Genomic DNA, 19463 nt, shown 5'->3' with positions numbered 1-19463 from the left:
GGGAGGAGTGGGATTGAAGGGAGTGTGGGAGTTTGTTCCAGACACGGGAGAAAAGAGGAATGAAAGAGTGAAGGTGAGCAGAGAGCCGAGATTTCGGCAGTTTAACCATCAGAGGGTTGCTGGCAGATCTTGTGCGACCTGTAGGAATATTTGGGGGACAGAGCACAGAGAGCGCTGGGGGAGCAAGGCCGGAGAGGAGTCGGTAGAAGACAGAAAGACCACCTACCTGCCTGCGGTGAGTGAGTGAAAGGCCCTCAGAGATAGCTTCATCGCGGGAGATTCCAATGATTTTGAAAGCTTTGGATTCAACAGCGTGAAGCCGAGCCAGGTGTGAGGCAGGAGCACCAGCCCATAGGGGAGAACAGTATTCCATTGAGCTGCGGATGAAAGCCTTGTATGTGGTGAGGAGCTCAGGTGTGCCGAGGAAGGACTTCGCACGACGGAGGATGCCCAGGCGGCGACTGGCTTTGGAGGCCAGCTTGGAAATGTGGTTTTCCCAAGAAAGATCATGGCAGATAGTGAGACCCAAAAGCTTGAGCGACAGAACTTCTTGGAGAGGATTGTTGAGAAAGTAGATGGGTGGGTTGTCCAGTCGATCTTTTCGGAGAGACATAGTAAGAGAGTGAGATTTGTCAGGATTGAAAGACATGTTCCACTTGTTTGACCAATCTGTGATTTTGTCCAGGTCTTCAGAGAGTGAGGAGGCTGCAGACTGCCGATCTGAGGGAAGAGGAATGGAGCGGCAGAGAGTGGAGTCATCAGCAAAGAGATAGAGAGGATTTTCCAGAGAGTCGGAGAGATCATTGATAAAGATCAGAAAAAGCACAGGACCCAGCACACTGCCTTGGGGAACTCCAGCCTGAACAGGAAGGGGAGATGAGAGAAATCCATTCAGGGCCACACGTTGACTATGACCAGAGAGGAAGTCCGCAAGCCATGCATGGAGATTTCCATGGATACCATAGGAGGAGAGTTTGGTGAGCAGAGCTGGGTGCCAGACCGTATCGAAGGCACGTGATATGTCAAGGGAGACAGCTCTGATTTCCTGTTTGGCATTGAGGACCTCCATCCATTGTTGAGACAGCAGAAGCAGCATGTCCAGAGTAGAGTGACCTGGTCTGAAACCAAATTGATGATCAGAGATCAAGCCATTGGAGAAGAGGAAAGATTTCATATCCGAAGCAATGATGGATTCCATGACTTTGCTGAAAATTGGGAGCAGGCTGATTGGTCTGTAGTTGCAAGGATCTGTTTTTGCACCTTTTTTGTGTAAAGCGGTAATATTAGCTGATTTCCAGGATGCTGGCAGATGACCTTGAGCAAAAGATAGGGTGAAAAGAACATAGAGAGGGTGAGATAGAGCGGCAGAGCAGGATTTTAGGACCCGTGGGCTGATGCCGTCTGGTCCAGTTGCAGAATCAGAGTCGAGGTTTGACAAAAACTCCTCCACCTTGTCAGGAGAGAAGGACATAGAGTCCAGGAGCAGTTGGGTTCGACTAGGAAAGGTGGGAACAGAGAGAGATGGGTTTGGGACTAAGGATTTTGAGGCAAACACAGAGTTGAGGCATTCGGCTTTGTCACGTGCGATGTCAACTGTGTGGCCATTTGAGGTAAGGGAGGGGATGGAGGGGGAACAAACACCAGAAACGGATTTGACCAGACGCCACCAGGATTTGGAGGAAGGAGACAGGTTTGAGAGTTCATTCTTGAGTGAGGAGAGATAGCCATCCTTTGGCCATTTCAGGAGAGATAGCCATCTCAGCCATCCTTTGAGCTAGGAAGCTGAAATTTTGGCACAATAGTGAGAAAGTGCTTTGTCAAAAACTGTATTTTTTTTTTTGATTAATCAATAAATTGAGGAGTTATTTAATTATTAGCGATTAATTAAGTACTTATTTAATTAATCAAATTTCCTTTGTCTTCTGACCATTAACTCAGGCACCTTTTGAGTTAGGAAGCTGATATTTGGACATGCCAATGACCAGGTGATTTGGCTGCAAACGATATTTTTGATTTATTAATTAATCAAGTAATCGATTAATTGTACACCGCTCCTTTCCTATGCCATCTCCAGGCATTGCAAATCGTCATTGCCGGGCACCAAAGGGGGCTCGGCAGTGACGCACGCTGAAAGAGAGTACTCAGTTTTCACTCTGGTTGTTTGTTTTCTTGGTTGTCCGGGCGATATCTCAGCCATCCTTTGAGCTAGGAAGCTGAAATTTCGGCACAGTAGTGAGCAAGTCCTTTGTCAAATACGGTATTTTTTGTTTTTTGAATAATCAATTAATTGAGGAGTTATTTAATTATTAGCGTTTAATTAAGTACTTATTTAATTAATTAAATTTCATTTCTCTTCTGACCATTATTAACTCAGGCACCTTTTGAGTTAGGAAGCTGATATTTGGACATGCCAATGACCAGGTGATTTGGCTGCAAAGGATATTTTTGATTTATTAATTAATCAATTAATCGATTAATTATTTAATTATTCGATTAATGACAAAAAATTTTTTTTTTTTAAAGTAACAGATTCTGATGAAATAGTGGTAGTTTATGTGTTCTCTGACCAAATTGATTAATAATTTAATTTTTTTATGATTATTATTTATTTATTTTCATTATTAATCATTTATTTATTTTCTTTCTCATTTGGCCAATATCTCAGGCACCTTTTGAGCTGGGAAGCTAATATTTGGACATGAGTGACCAAGTGATGTGGCTATCAAGGATATTTTTGATTTATTGATTAATCATTTCATCTATTAATTATTTATTGATTAATCGATTAATTATTTATTGAGTAATCAATTAATTATTTAATTTTTTATAAATGACTTATTTAATTAAATTTCTAAAAGATACATCTTCGGATGAAGCACTAGTGGTTTAGTTATGCGATTAGCCAATTGATTATGAAAATATTTTGTGATAATCTTTTATTGATTTTAATTATACAATTAATCAATCAATTAGTGTACACGTCTCCCTCCCAATGCAGCCTCAATGAGCTGCACTGCGGTATTGCCGGGCGCCTGAGGCGCCCCGGCAATGCCGCGCTGCAGCATATTTAATTATTTGGCATGGGGCGGTGTACTTTGAATGTATGTGTACTTGTTATTTAATTATTCGATTAATGACAAAAAAAATTTTTTTTTTTTTAGTTACAGATTCTGATGAAATAGTGGTAGTTTATGTGTTCTCTGACCAAATTGATTAATAATTTAATATTTTTATGATGATTATTTATTTATTTTCATTATTAATCATTTATTTATTTTCTTTCTCATTTGGCCAATATCTCAGGCACCTTTTGAGCTGGGAAGCTAATATTTGGACATGAGTGACCAAGTGATGTGGCTATCAAGGATATTTTTGATTTATTGATTAATCATTTCATCTATTAATTATTTATTGATTAATCGATTAATTATTTATTGAGTAATCAATTATTTAATTTTTTATAAATGACTTATTTAATGAAATTTTTTAAAGATACATCTTCGGATGAAGCACTAGTGGTTTAGTTATGCGATTAGCCAATTGATTATGAAAATATTTTGTGATAATCTTTTATTGATTTTAATTATACAATTAATCAATCAATTAGTGTTCACCTCTCCCTCCAAATGCAGCCTCAATGAGCTGCACTGCGGTATTGCCGGGCGCCGGAGGCGCCCCGGCAATGCCGCGCTGCAGCATATTTAATTATTTGGCATGGGGCGGTGTACTTTGAATGTATCTGTACTTGTTGTACACCGCTCCTTTCCTATGCCATCTCCAGGCATTGCAAATCGTCATTGCTGGGCACCAAATGGGGCTCGGCAGTGACGCACGCTGAAAGAGAGTACTCAGTTTTCACTCTGGTTTCTTGTTTTCTTGGTTGTTTGTCCGGGCGATATCTCAGCCATCCTTTGAGCGAGGAAGCTGAAATCTCGGCACAATAGTGAGCAAGTCCTTTGTCAAAAACGGTATTTTTTGTTTTTTGATTAATCAATTAATTGATGAGTTATTTAATTATTAGCGATTAATTAAGTACTTATTTAATTAATTAAATTTCATTTCTCTTCTGACCATTAACTCAGGCACCTTTTGAGTTAGGAAGCTGATATTTGGACATGCCAATGACCAGGTGATTTGGCTGCAAAGGCTATTTTTGATTTATTAATTAATTAATTAGTCAATTAATCGATTAATTATTTAATTATTTGATTAATGACAAAAAAAATGTTTTTTTTTAACTTACAGATTCTGATGAAATGGTGGTGGTTTGTGTTCTCTGACCGAATTGATTAATAATTTAATTTTTTTATGATTATTATTTATTTATTTTCATTATTAATCATTTATTTATCTTCTTTCTCATTTGGCCAATATCTCAGGCACCTTTTGAGCTCAGAAGCTAATATTTGGACATGAGTGACCAAGTGATGTGGCTATCAAGGATATTTTTGATTTATTGATTAATCAATTAATCAATGTATCGATTAATTATTTAATTACTCGATAAATTACTTTAAAAAAAATTTTCCCCCCAGTTACAGATTCTGATGAAATGGTGGTGGTTTATGTGTTCTGTGAGCGAATTGATTGATAATTTAATTTTTTAATGATTATTATTTATTTATTTTCATTATTAATCATATATTTATCTTCTTTCTCATTTGGCCAATATCTCAGGCACCTTTTGAGCTGGGAAGCTAATATTTGGACGAGTGACCAAGTGATGTGGCTATCAAGGATATTTTTGATTAATTGATTAATCATTTAATCGATTCATTATTTATTGATTAATCGATGAATTACTTATTGATTAAACAATTAATTATTAAAATTTTTATTAATGACCTATTTGATTAAATTTCTAAAAGATACATCTTCGGATGAAGCACGAGTGGTTTTGTTATGGTATTAGCCAATTGATTAAGAAAATATTTTGTGATCATCTTTTATTGATTTTAATTATACAATTAATCAATCAATTAGTGGACACCTCTCCCTCCCAATGCAGCCTCTATGAGCTGCACTGCGGTATTGCCGGGCGCCGGAGGCGCCCCGGCAATGCCGCGCTGTAGGATATTTAATTATTTGGCATGGGGGCGGTGTACTTTGAATGTATGTGTACTTGTTTTCTTTCTTGTTTGTTTGTCCGGGCGATATCTCAGCCATCCTTTGAGCTAGGAAGCTCAAATTTCGGCACAATAGTGAGCAAGTCCTTTGTCAAAAACGTTATTTTTTGTTTTTTGATTAATCAATAAATTGAGGAGTTATTTAATTATTTGCGATTAATTAAGTACTTATTTAATTAATTACATTTCCTTTCTCTTCTGACCATTAACTCAGGCACCTTTTGAGTTAGGAAGCTGATATTTGGACATGCCAATGACCAGGTGATTTGGCTGCAAAGGCTGTTTTTGATTTATTAATTAATCAATCAATTAATCGATGAATTATTTAATTATTCGATTAATGACGAATTTTTTTTTCTTTTTTTGTTACAGATTCTGATGAAATGGTGGTGGGTCATGTGTTCTCTGACCGAATTGATTAAAAATTTAATTTTTTTATGATTATTATTTATTTATTTCCATTATCAATCATTTATTTATTTTCTTTCTCATTTGGCCAATATCTCAGGCACCTTTTGAGCTCGGAAGCAAATATTTGGACATGAGCGACCAAGTGATGTGGCTATCAAGGATATTTTTGATTTATTGATTCATCAATTAATCAATTAATCGATTAATTATTTAATTATTCGATTAATTACTGAAAAAAAAAGATTTATTTTCAATTACAGATTCTGATGAAATGGTGGTGGTTTATGTGTTCTGTGACCGAATTGATTAATAATTTAATTTTTTAATGATTATTATTTATTTATTTTCATTATTAATCATTTATTTATTTTCTTTCTCATTTGGCCAATATCTCAGGAACCTTTTGAGCTGGGAAGCTAATATTTGGACATGACAGTGACCAAGTGATGTGGCTATCAAGGATATTTTTGATTTATTGATTAATCATTTAATCGATTAATTATTAATTAATTAATTATTTATTGATTAATCAAGTAATTATTTAATTTTTTATTAATGACTTATTGAATTAAATTTCTAAAAGATACATCTTCGGATGAAGCACTAGTGGTTTAGTTAAGCTATAAGCCAATTGATTAAGAAAATATTTTCTGATCTTTTATTGATTTTAATCATACAATTAATCAATCAATTAGCGCACACCTCTCCTTCCCAATGCAGCCTCTATGAGCTGCACTGCAGTATTGCCGGGCGCCGTAGGTGCCCCGGCAATGCCGCGCTGTAGGATATTTAATTATTTGGCATGGGGGCGGTGTACATTGAATGTATCTTTACTTGTTTGTTTTCTTGTTTGTTTTCTTTCTTGTTTGTTTGTCCAGACGATATCTCAGCCATCCTTTGAGCTAGGAAGCTGAAATTTCGGCACAGTAGTGAGCAAGTCCTTTTTCAAAACCGTATTTTTTGTTTTTTGATTAATCAATAAATTGAGGAGTTATTTAATTATTAGCGATTAATTAAGTACTTATTTAATTAATTAAATTTCCTTTATCTTCTGACCATTAACTCAGGCACCTTTTGAGTTAGGAAGCTGATATTTGGACATGCCAATGACCAGGTGATTTGGCTGCAAAGGCTATTTTTGATTTATTAATTAATCCATCAATGAATCGATTAATTATTTAATTATTCGATTAATGACTAAAAAAATTTTTTTTTTTTAATTACAGATTCTGATGAAATGGTGGTGGTTTATGTGTTCTGTGACCGAATTGATTAATAATTTAATTTTTTAATGATTATTATTTATTTATTTTCATTATTAATCATTTATTTATTTTCTTTCTCATTTGCCCAATATCTCAGGCACCTTTTGAGCTCGGAAGCTAATATTTGGACATGACAGTGACCAAGTGATGTGGCTATCAAGGATATTTTTGATTTATTGATTCATCATTTTATCGATTCATTATTTATTGGTGAATCAATTAATTACTTAATTTTTTATTAATGACATGTAATTAAATTTCTAAAAGATGCATCTTCGGATGAAGCACGAGTGGTTTAGTTATGCTCTTAGCCAATTTATTAAGAAAATAATTTGTGATAATCTTTTATTGATTTTAATTATACAATTAATCATTGAATTAGCGTGCACCTCTCCCTCCCAAAGCAGCCTCGATGAGCTGCACTGCGGTATTGCCGGGCACCGGAGGCACCCTGGCAATGCCGCGCTGTAGGATATTTAATTATTTGGCATTGGGGCGGTGTACTTTGAATGTATCTTTACTTGTTATATATTTTGTTTGTCTGGTTGATTTGTTTGTGAAGTAAATGTCAGCTCTTTCACGAGCCTCGATTCAGTATACAAAACAAAAACAAAAAAAAAACTCTGCATGTGAAACACCAGGGTCACAGTTTATAGCTGGGTCGAGATTCCTACCAAGGCTAGACAGGTCAGAGGTGAGTGTGTGCGTACCTCCAGGCCACCCTGCCAGCCATTGCCAAGAAGGAAAACTGATAATGCTGCAGTTACAAAATTTGGTACTTGGGTCGATAATGGTGTGAATTGTATGAAGGTGATGCTAATCGTTTTCATTTTTGACCTCAGCTTTTTCTTTTCGACCTTTGCCCGTTACCTTTGTCCAACAAATTTTGTCACCGTCAAGTGAAAACGGTCATGCCACAGTTACATACTCTGGTGTATCGATTGGTAATTATCTGAAGTTTATCCTTTTGGTCTTCCTTTTTCATTTCTACCTTTTTAAAACAGAATCTTTACTATTCCAATGAATTTTAAATACCCTTGTATGAAAGTACTGCATTTAATGCTGCAGTTACAAAATTTGGTACATTGGTAGAAAATGGGCTGACATTGATTGAATGGTCGTCATTTTGACCTTGACCTTTAAGACTTGCAACCTAATGTTAATGTGCAATTTATTTGTACTCTGGTCTTGCTCACTCTGCAGGGAGATTTTGTCCAGTACACTGGAGACCCACTGCAAGATTTCACCATCATGCGGTTCCTAGATCGCTTTGTGTATCGGAATCCCAAGCAGCCAAAACCACAAGGTGAGATTACATCCACGGCACACCATGTATGATATGTCAAATTGTAAACACCTTTTAATATTGATATGAGGAAAATTTAAGGTAAATTTCACACAAGTTTGCAAGCCTGGTGTTGGGTTAAGGTGGCTGGCTTAAGATCTTAGTCTCCTGAGTTCAAGCCCCTGCCATGCTGTTTAATTAACACCAGGTGGATTGACTCAGCCTGTCATCCTTTTGACGTTGGTAAAATGAGTACCAGCTTACTGGGAAGAATGTGCCATTTGAGTATCTACGTCAGAGTGGCGACCCATCCAGGATTGTGCCCAAAAGCCTAGGAAACTGCTTCAGCAGCCTTATGCATCTGAAGATGCAAAAGGAGTGGTCGTCTTCTTCTTCACAAGATTGCATGTATAGAGGTCAATTGAATCTTTTACCTGACATTTCATTCCTCTTGGGCTATTTGTTTGTCTTTAAATCAAAGTATCAGCAGACTAGTTCACATCCATTTGTTAAATGTGCAGTGGCAAGGGAGAAAGTAAAGGGCCATCTATTTATTACATCCATGAGCATGGTGGAATTTTTCACTCCAACTCGTGCTCCCTCCTCATTCTTCCTTCCCCCTCGCCCCACCACATTTTCCCCACTATACCCACTTTTGTTGGTTACCTTTCGTATTCGAAGGTCGGTCACACTAAACGTGCGAACCACCTAGTTAATTTGTTTGTAGTACAGCAGCCACTTCCCAGACAGCAACCACACACTGAGAAAGCAAGCAGTGTAATCTGATGTCGAGGAACCTCCAAGAAAGCCAGCTCACTTGTTAACCACAGTTCAGGCAAGAATTTGTAATTTGTCCAGTGTGACAGTGACAACTCACCTACTCTTCACGAAGGACACCTTGGGATCATCAACGTCCACCAAATAAATGATAGTACATGGGATACCCAGTTTAATATCCATCCATGCGACGGCACACATTGCCACATCGGTCTGTCTGCAATACACCAGGTTTATAGCTGGTGCGACATTCAAAGCCACATGAGAGAGCTCAGGCGAGTGAGAATACCTTCAGGCTATGTTGCCAGCACCACACACTTGCACACATGTTCAGACCTCTTCTCTCTCTCTCTCTCTCTCTCTCTCTCTCTCTCTCTCTCTCTCTATCTATCTCTATCTCTATCTCTATCTCTCTATCCCTCTCTATCCCTCTCTATCTCTCTCTATCTCTCTCTATCTCTCTCTCTATCTCTCTCTATCTCTCTCTATCTCTCTCTATCTCTCTCTATCTCTCTCTCTCTATCTCTATCTCTCTCTCTCTATCTCTCTCTCTCTCTATCTCTCATCTCTCTCTCTCTATCTCTCTCTATCTCTATCTATCTCTATCTCTCTCTCTATCTATCTATATATATATATATATATATACACACACACTGCCACAATGGTATCTGCCATTTTGAAAGGCAAACTGCCCTAAATCATGACATTATTGTGAAGTACTCAAGGCTTTGCCAAAGTATTTTTGGATCGGTTTTGTGTCAAGTAAAAGCCATGTTATCGAATTGCCAAAATACAAAAGATTTGTATTTTCTATGCTTGCATTAATTAATAATTCCTCCATTGATGTGTAATTAAACTTCCATGAATAAAGTGCAATGCAAAACTACTACAATCTAAGGGGATTATTTATTCACAAGCAAAAGTACCCATCCCCATTGACGGGAAGGTTTGTTACTCTATCACTTTAAATTATTTCATGGCATTTAAAAAGATTAATTGTGTTGCACGTTTGGTTTCACTCAGAGCCAAAGCTGCGAGCCACTTGTTCCACCAACCGCAAAATGGTAGTGCAACATCAGGCGGCGGAGGTTGGAATTGTCTAAAAAGAGGGCAAAATATAACTTTTAACTTGTGAGTTACTCCATGAAGATCTGTATTAAATCTACTTTAACCCAGATGTTCATGTTGATTTTAAAGATTACTGCAAGGGACAATAAAGTGACCGACTATATTCCATCAAGAAAAGTGAAATGAAAATGCAAAACTAGAGAGAAGTTGATGGCATGCCATCACAAATCTCCATGCTTCCCACCTAAAGCAAAGTTGAAAGATGGCAAAAAGATTGAAAGATTCCACCAGGAATGACCCAACATCAAATTTAGAGATAAATATTTTTCCCCTTTTGATCCATGTTACCCCCAGGTCCCACCCCCTGCGGCATGAACCGGGGGCCAAATCCAAAAAACCATTACGTATTTCATGCATCCCTCAATGTTGATTGCATATACAAAGTTTCATCAAACAAGACTTAAAGTCTAACAGTGGCGTAGCCGGGCTTCTTTAATACTTTAGTAGAAGAGGATCGTATGACCTTGGTGGGGACACCATTAGCAAATAACGTAAGTATTAACTAAGCTGTCTGTCACCATGGAAGTGAAGAGATTGAATTGAGACACTGGTTTATTTTACATGTTTCGAATCATCCATGAACCATACACCGCTTCAAACCATTAACTTTGCAGTCTCGACAAAGGGATTGCAGTGATACGATTATATTTACTATATTATTGTTATTAACGTTATTGTTGTCATTATGTTATCTTTAGTGAAGAGACCTCCACAACCCGACCCATGAAAACGATACTACTGTGTTAAGAAACCTGGGCTAATTTGTCCGAAGCGGCCTGAGGGTGAGGCATGAAGCCTAAGGCCTATATGTACTGTGTCGTTGGAAGACCTGTAACGCCTATGCGTTTTGATATTTGATGGTCATTTTAACAATCGGTTTGTTTGTGTTTCACACTGAATGAAAGATGTAAAGATAGAGCATGGTGATTGTGATGTATGACAGGTTCGATTATATGTTTGGCCTGAATGGCCTAGAAATCAAAATGGTGGTGTATGGAGTCAGCCGTCGTATGCCGTAATGACATCACAGACGTAATCACATCACATCACCCCTGTCATGTGACTATATCCCCAGCTCTGATTGGTGTATGTTTGTGAGGGACATACATACATACATACGGACAGACAAACTGTTCCAGACGGCTTTGCCCCTACGGGCTATGCCGTAATAATGTTTATAATGTGCCTGTAATTGCATTTTTTGGTGTTTGATCTTTTGACCCTGCCCCTTGGGACGGAACAAAAATGATACTGCTCTTGCACCTTCGTGCCATTTGGTGATCATAATTACCAAGTTCGGTGAATTTTTGTCCAACCGCTTAGTCCTCAATGAACAGGATCTGGTGTGATTACCTGACAGACGAGACAATGAAATGATCGTTTTAAGGCCATTTTCCCCGCTCGAGCGGGGGTTAGCCTTGCGGGCCCCATGACAATCATGGTTCCCTGTTTGAGGCAATGTTTTTATGGCCGGATGCCCTTCCTGACGCCAACCCTTGGTCACGCTCTTACGATGCGCAGGGATACGGTGTACCTATTCTAAACCGGGGTACACACCGGGATCATTCATCCCAGCAAGCTGGTACTCAATTTGCCGATCACGGAAGGATGACAGGCTGAGTCAACCCCCCTGGCGTTAATTCAGCGATCGACCGGGATTCGAACCCAGGATCCTAGGATCCCAGGCCGGCACCCTAACCGCAAAGCCAACACCAGGCTTGACAGACGAGACAGATGGAGCCAATTACAATATCCCTCATTTTTTTTTCAAAAAGTGTGGGGATAAAATAAGCAGCTTTTCAAACAAGTCAGGTCAGGTATGGGAGCATGCGATGGAGCAGCGCGTCACCGCATCCACTTTCCGACGGTACTCCAGGGGCCTCCGTCTGGCCATCCCCCAGGCTGATGCTTGGCCCATCCCTATCTCCTTGAGATACCGATCAACCTGCTGCACCCACGAGGCACACTGTTGGCCTCCTCCACTCACGAGGCTCCCTTGCTGAGAGTAACTGTTGAGCTGGATCAGCGTCCGGAAAACGAGCCATATGTCCATACAGCCGCAGCTGACGCTCACGGACCATACAGGTAACAAATCTTATCTGAGTCTCTTTCAACAATCGCTCGTTGGACACAAAGTCTGACCAGCGATAGCTAAGGATTCTCCGAAGAGACTTGGTTCCGAAGGAGTTAAGTTCCATTCTCTGGCCCTTGGTGAGCATCCAAGTCTCGCATCCTTAGAGCAAAACTGGAAGCACCAAGGACTTAAAGACTCTGACTTTCATCCTCCTGCATATATACCGACAGCACCACACCCCATGATCCAGTGAATCCATGATTCCCCAGGCCCGACCCAGACGTCTATCAACATTTGGCTCACAACATGCGGAGACATGAATGACACTGCCAAGGTAAGTGAATCTCTTTGTGACCTCAACATCTTCGCCACACACAGGCACAGACAAGACAGTAGCATCCAAGATATCATTGAAAGCCTGGATCTTGGTTTTGACCCAGGAAATCCATAATCCCAGCGGCTCCGCCTTCTCATTCAGTGCCTGGAGAGCCCCCGTAAGAATATCCAGCATCTCCTAAGATAAGAATATCTAGTATCAGAATATCTCAGGAAGAAAGATGACTGCATCATCTGCGAAATCAAGGTCAGAGATCTTGACACTCCCAAATGATGCACCGCAGCCTGACCTCTCCGACATCCTCCCCAGAATCCAGTCCATACAAGCACTGAAGAGTGTGGGAGCCAGTACACACCCTTGCCAAACTCCAGTAACAACTGGAAATAAGTCAGAGATGGAGCCACCACACTTCACAGCACTCTTAATACCAGAGTATAGTTCAGAGATCAGACTGATCAACGTTGGTGGCACCCTACAAAGACAATAATCCTCCAGAGGGCATCCCGATTCACCAAATCAAACACTTTGTGAAGATCAACATAGGCTGCAAGCAGCCCCTGACGAAACTCTCGCTTGCGTTCGGTGAGGACCCAAAGTTCAAGGATACAGTCAATTGTTGACCTCTTTGGTGTAAAGCCCGAATGCTCTGGTTGCTGGTGCTCGAGCAGATGGCAGCGAACCCTCTCAAGAATGGTCCAAGCAAAGACCTTGCCCGGCACCGAGATTAGCATCACGCCTCGGTAGTTATTGCAGTCCTTGTGATCACCCTTCCCTTTTCAGAGGGGGACAACAAGGCCCCTCTCCCAGTCAGTTGGGATGATATCTGTGCTCCAAACAGAGCACAGAACTGCATGCAGTGACTCAAGTACAGTATTTCCACCAGCCTTGAAAAGCTCAGCATGGATGCCACAAATCCCTGAGCTTTGCCCCCTTTCAACCGGTTCACCGTCACCTGTGTTTCCACAAGTGAAGGCATTTCTCAGTTAATTGGGGGTCAGCATTTAGAATAGCAACACCCCTGACATCCATCTCAACAGTTGGTGGGTCAGCCTGGTACAGCCGCTCAAAGTAACCGGCCCAGCGGGCCTTCACTTCAGACTCCTCTGTCAAGAGGCCACCACCCGCTGCTCTAACTGCAGTACACCTAGGGACAGGCTTGGAGGAACCCAATGCATGTATTCCTCTGTGAGCAGGATGAGAATCACATGATCACAAGTGATGCTCTACCCTTTCACAGATTCCTTGCACATGGGCCTTCTTGTCCGACCTCAGCGAACGTACAGTTTTACGCCTCAGCTCCCGGAACAGTTCAGCTCTGCCATCAAGCCTGGCCCTGCAACTCTGGTCAATGGTATCGAGCGTTCCCTGAGAGACAAAGTTCTTCGCCTGACGATGGGTTCCAAGACAGCCACCGGAAACGTCAAGGATGGTGGTCTTGAAGGCACTCCACAACTCCTCAGGAACCCCCGAAGCATCCAGACCCCCCAATACCCCACTCAACCTGCTCGCAAACTCCTCAGCTACACTCTCCTCCTTGAGCTTGCCCACATCCAGCCTAGACTGGGATTATAGCATTCTCTTGGATTTGAGCTGCAACTTCAGAGTTGCTACTACAAGCCTGTGGGCAGTGTTGAGGAACTGAGCACTCCGGTAGACCCTGCAGTTCTGGAGCATCCGCGATCGACCATCAATGAGATCATGGCACATGGTCAATCTCCTTCGCAACACCACCAGCATTGGAATACCAAGTTCAGCGATGAGGCTGGGCACTGAAACCATGAGCAGCCAGCCTCCCTAAGTCCATGACTTTTTGCAAAGCCGAGGAACTTGGTGCTTGCTATACTGGTTCACAGTCCCGGATCCATGGGGACCGACACATGCCTCATAACCATCCCTATCAGTGCCAGTCGATGCATTGAAATCCCCCAAGATTAGAAGAGTATCTCTCCTGGGGCACTGATCAACCACAGACTCGAGGGTGGCGTAGAATGCCCTCATTCACAGTGAGGTCACTTTCCTCAGTCGGAGCATATACAGAGAACAGGGAAATGACACCCAAGGAGTGACGAATCCTCAGTCTCATAATGTGCTCATTGACCGGTGTTACCTCGACTATCATGGGAGTCAGCTTATTGGACACAGCTATAGCAACTCCTTGGGCATGGTAACCGTCAAAGCGACCAGACCAGTAGTAAGTGTAACCACCCACCATGATCTCATCACTATCCGGCCTCCGAACCTCAGAGAGTGCTGCAACACTGATGCTCAAACGCTGGAGCTCAGATGATAGCAGAGACAGGTGATCATCCTCTCTTAGAATGAGAACGTTCCAGGCACCCACCCAAAGGGACCACCTCAGGGTAAGCCAAGGAAACCGTTGTCTGGTGGACGACACCTCAGCACCACCCCAATACACACCTCCACAACCCGACCCAGGAAAGTTACCCCGTGCTTTTCCTCCTATTATATATCAAAGAGCGGGAGTCCTGAAGGCTTTGCCCCGATCCCATCATCCGGTGAGCTGCCTTGCGAAGGGTAGCTGCACAGGAGGTACTCCCACGGAGTGTTTTTTTTTTTAAAAGTTGTGTTCTTTGTGCATGTTGCGGAATGACATGTTTTTATGGTGGCCGGAGTGCAAATCCTGCCACCAACCTCCTGGAAAGTGGTAGCCCGACTGCAGGAGGACGTCCGCAGACACAGTTGGGCACCAGATATGGATGGCCGTTAGCTCACAGGGAGCTCCTCCGCCCTTTGACAGGTCTTGTTTTAGCCCTGCTAGGTGTCCATATCCAAACACCCTCTGGGGGCGACCCGACTAGGCGGAAAAAAAGGAAAAGAAAAAAACGTTTTTCTACCCCCCAAAAAATGTGTGACTACTCTTAGTCTGGCTCCTACCCGGTGACCTGCCTGGCTAGGTAAGATCTACCGGGAGCAAAGCTCCTGCTAGTATAGCCCAAAGGGTCACAGGAGCACGCAAGCCTCCCCACTACGATCAAAGTGGTAGTTGCAATCGGGGGGGAGGTAAATGGGAGACAGACCCTTCAAAACTTTTTAATGGGAGAATGTGGGAGACTTTTAAATGGGAGACTTTTCAAACACAGCATGGAAAGTTGCCCCCGTAAATGGGAGGCAGTCAAACGCACGCAGTCAAAACGACAGACAAACACCGCAGACACCACCGTTCACAATCAAAGGGAGGCGCAAAAAGCGCCCTCCCTTATATAAGGGATTGTTGCTCTGTATGCAGCTTTAACATGGGGACTGACAATACTGTTATGAATTTGGGTAGAGGAATATCTAGAGCCAGGTAGATCTGTATAGTTAGGTAACTCGACTGTCGTGATCGGGAATCTATATGTAATTTCTGTGTGTAGCCCGGATGTCGGTATAAGTGCGTATTTGTGTCCCCGCCACGAGGGGGTGGGGAGTGCTAAATGGTACAGGGATTATGGATAGAAATTCCCACGTTTGTCGTTCCCTCTGTCGCCAAACCTGTGTCCCTTATGGCAACGCATTCTTGTAGACACTTAGATAGGTCCTGAGTGCACAACAGTAATTAAATTCCCTCCCCTTACAATAACTGACCGGAAAAACCAACGGGAAGCGGCTGCATACAACGCCACCATGGCACCAAACATCGAGCAAGGCTGGGAGTCACGTCCAGGAGGACTGTTGATTGGCCAGGGGGAGGGGCGAGCAACACCACAGGGCGCAGATTGGCAGAGTATGGGAGGAAGAGTGATTGGTCCATAGGAGGGACAGAGAACTGCCCCGTGATTGGAGGGAAAAGAAGGACTTGTGGTTGGCCACGAGGATGGCATGACATGGGGGGGTGGGGGGGGGGAGGGGCGGGAAGCACTTGGCGAATGGAAGGACACCAGCGCGATGAGAACATTCGCGCTGGTTGGAGGAAAGGAGGGCTGACGTGACACCACGCGTGATAAAACTGCTGGCTCGCTGGCATTTGCTCTCTTCTCCCTTCTCCCTCTCGTGTTTCCCTGGTCCTTTTCGTTCCTGGCTCGCTCTCTTCCCATTCTCTTCTCTTCCCTTGGCATCGTGCGTTTCACTGTCCCTTCGTTTTGAACCTGTTCTCGCTCACTGGACGTCGGAAGGACGGTGGAGGGCAATCGTGCGAGTGGGGCCTACGTGACGGCGTACGCTGGCCTAGCAGCGCGGAGCGAAGGTTGTTCACGCCGAGGACAAGGCAGTTCCCGCCAACACCGGGGCTGCGTCGGGCGACGCGCTCGAAGCTTGAGTGACCCGATACTCCAGCCAGATAAGCTCACATCCATATAAAATACACGACGGGACAATTATTATTTTATTCACTCTCCCTTTGTCTCGTTTCTGAAGGCTGTGTGGGGACATTCCGATTAGCATATTCATTTACCGGCGCGTTATTTCCCTGTCTCGATCTTTATTTCGAATAAACCCTTGTATTATTTTCCATTTCTTTTTAAACCCGCTCTCGTTTGAGTTAATCACTTTCCAGGTTGAAGACGCTGGCGCGCGCGAGCCGGGAGGTAGGCGCTTCCGCGTCTTCCTCTTCCCTCCTTCCTCCCGTGCTTTTATAGTCGAATCCGTGATTGATCGTCACCTCGTTTAACCCTATCAGACCCGTTCCACTAAAGCGAGCGCTGCTCGTGAGGACCAGCCACTTCCAGCTGTGTCATGCAGTTATATGAATGGTGAAATTCATGTCAGAAGGTTGAGTATGGCCGTGGCGACTAAAGTCGACAGCGGGTCCGATAGGGTTAAAGCCCATTCGTTCATCCGCGGTCTTACGGTGTAAACCGGAGGGATCCGCGCGACAATACGTTTCTCGGCTTCTACTGGATGAAATTGGCTGCAAATTTAAGATGTAAATGCTTTGTACATTGAGGTAATATGTTCCAAATTTCAGCAACGTCTGTTTCTGCATTCTTGAGTTTTATTTAGAAAACCCTCAAAATCACGTCGGTGTATGTCCGTCCGTCCGTCCATCCGTCCACCCAAAATGTGTTGGCACTCGTATATCAAGGATTCCTGGTCTGGGCATGTAATTTTCCCTCATATATCAATTTAATTATTTAATCCTGTTCATCTATCTATAATTCCAGTAATCTCTGTGTGTCTGTGTGTCTGTGTGTTTGTCTGTGACCGCTGTTTCTCGACAACCACGGGTCCGATATACTTTAAACTTGCCAGGTATATTGCTGGGGACCCGAGGATGTGCCTTTTCAAGGTTTCATATTAATCGGACAAGTACTTACCGAGCTATGTCCAAAAAACGATTCAACCAATCAGAGAGCAGCGAGCTATCACGTGTGCCGAACGTGGCGAACACACTCTGCCTCGGACGGCACGTTTGAGAGCGTATTCATTTATTTCACGTTTGCAAACTATGTTGCCGTTAAACTATGTTTTAAAACGAATTCAAACTGCGATTAAATTAAAACGATTCATCGTAACTGCGATTTGCGAACTTCCGGACAGTGAAGACTTCATTTCCGGCAGCCAATCACAGAACGCTTTGTTGCGTAGGCGTGGCCGATGTGAGACGAGCGGAGCTGAGCGCGTTACGAGCTGACCGCCATTACGGTACGTAATTCGATTTCTTATGCGCATTATTTCTCCCAATTCAGTCAGAGCGAAGGGCGGAAGCGAAGAGCGTTGTTTTTTTTGTTTACGGGCGTACGGGCGGGGTAGAGCGTACGGGTAGCGTTTTTTTTTTTTTTTGGCAAGGAACGGGCACCCACGTACGGGCAATGCCCTAGTTAATCTAATTGCTTCACTACGCCCCCAGTGGTGTTTATAATGGAGGACATGGATTTGTCCCCCATTGGAGGAAGACCCTCTTGTGTTCAGCCAATTGGTGTTCCTATGGTTGGCAGCGAGTGCCCCGGAAGCATTGGCGGAAAGAGAGTGGCAATCATATGTGTGGGAAAATTGCATGCTTATTCAGGGTCACCCAGATAGCTCAGATGGCAGAGCACTGGTACGGTTTTCCAGAGGACCGGGGTTTGATTTCTGGTCTGGCCATGTAATTTTCCCACATATATCAATTTGAAGAAATAAACACAAAACAATACATCTCCCTCCTTGTAGGAAGTGAACCATAATTCCAAGTAAAATATTAATTTAGAATTAATTTGTTTATATTATTTCGACCTGATCCCTCCCTCTCCCCTTTAACATCCTTTGTGTACATAATAAATAGATGACCTCACCACGGAATTACACATACAATAAACATATAGAAGTACACATTGGATTTAAAGAATGGTTAGGTATTTGGCCACCAGAGGGCCTACTCTAGCAAGGAGCCACGACCCTGGAACAGATGAGGTTTCCGTGTTTGTGTATAAACCCATACTACCCAAGTTAACTACATCATATAAAAACCTAGAAAAAGGGTTTTACTTATGAAGAGTATCTGCATTAATGAGTATGACGTCTTGTTGTATTGCAGTTTAAAGTGACTCCAAACCAAAACGTTTTGTTGGTGGTGTTTTATGATCGGTGCACCGATTTATTGTTTTTGGGTTTATTTATTCTATTGCACTTGCAGAAACCATGAGCAGCATGGTGATGCGACGGAAGCAGAAAACCATTATGAATGATTTCCGGAACATTCCAGGTAAATGTTTCTTCTTCTGTTTTTTGTGCTTTTATATACATGTACGTATGTAAATAAAAATTTTGGGGTTATTTGCCGGAGGAAAGAGCCACTGAATCCCATGAACCTCCCATCTCTTTCTTCTTTAATCCAGATGCCCCTGTCCACACTTGTCTGTCAGCAGAGGATTAAGCTCAGTTTTAGCAAATTAAAAGCGTTGAGGAGCTCGAGCCAGTTGGCTAGCATTGTGATAAGGGCTCGATCGCTTCTCTCACGGGGCACGGTGCTAACCCTGCCCTTGTCAAGTTAGGTTACATGCATGGCATGCTGCATCTTCCCAGGCCTAGCAACCACTGCATTTTGTTTTTCTTTCATACGTGTGTGTTTTGTGTGTTTTTGGATTGTGACTGCATATGTGACAGTATATGGGGATAATTCTTTAAAAATATTTTAACTCATAAA

At 42.4% G+C, this 19463-nt stretch overlaps 1 protein-coding gene across 8 annotated transcripts in view; it reads left to right on the top strand.

The window, feature by feature from the left end:
• The window catches only part of CEBPZ (CCAAT enhancer binding protein zeta), a 190236-nt gene that overhangs the window by 116672 nt on the left and 54101 nt on the right, over positions 1-19463 (top strand). For 4 of the 8 annotated variants that reach the window (XM_078779059.1, XM_078779061.1, XM_078779060.1 and 1 more), the window contains exons 8-10: positions 7645-7746; positions 8006-8108; positions 18954-19022. In XM_078779059.1, the coding sequence (XP_078635185.1) occupies positions 7645-7746; positions 8006-8108; positions 18954-19022 (274 nt within the window). The remainder of the gene's footprint in view (positions 1-7644; positions 7747-8005; positions 8109-18953; positions 19023-19463) is intronic. The other 4 variants (XM_078779063.1, XM_068115591.2, XM_068115592.2 and 1 more) reach the window with 1 other exon arrangement.

Source organism: Myxine glutinosa, chromosome 5, assembly GCF_964187855.1.
Source record: "Myxine glutinosa chromosome 5, kmMyxGlut1.1, whole genome shotgun sequence".
Classification (NCBI taxonomy): Eukaryota; Metazoa; Chordata; class Myxini; order Myxiniformes; family Myxinidae; genus Myxine; species Myxine glutinosa.
Note: the sequence above shows the minus strand (reverse complement) of the source record. Positions and strands in the feature narration are given on the sequence as shown.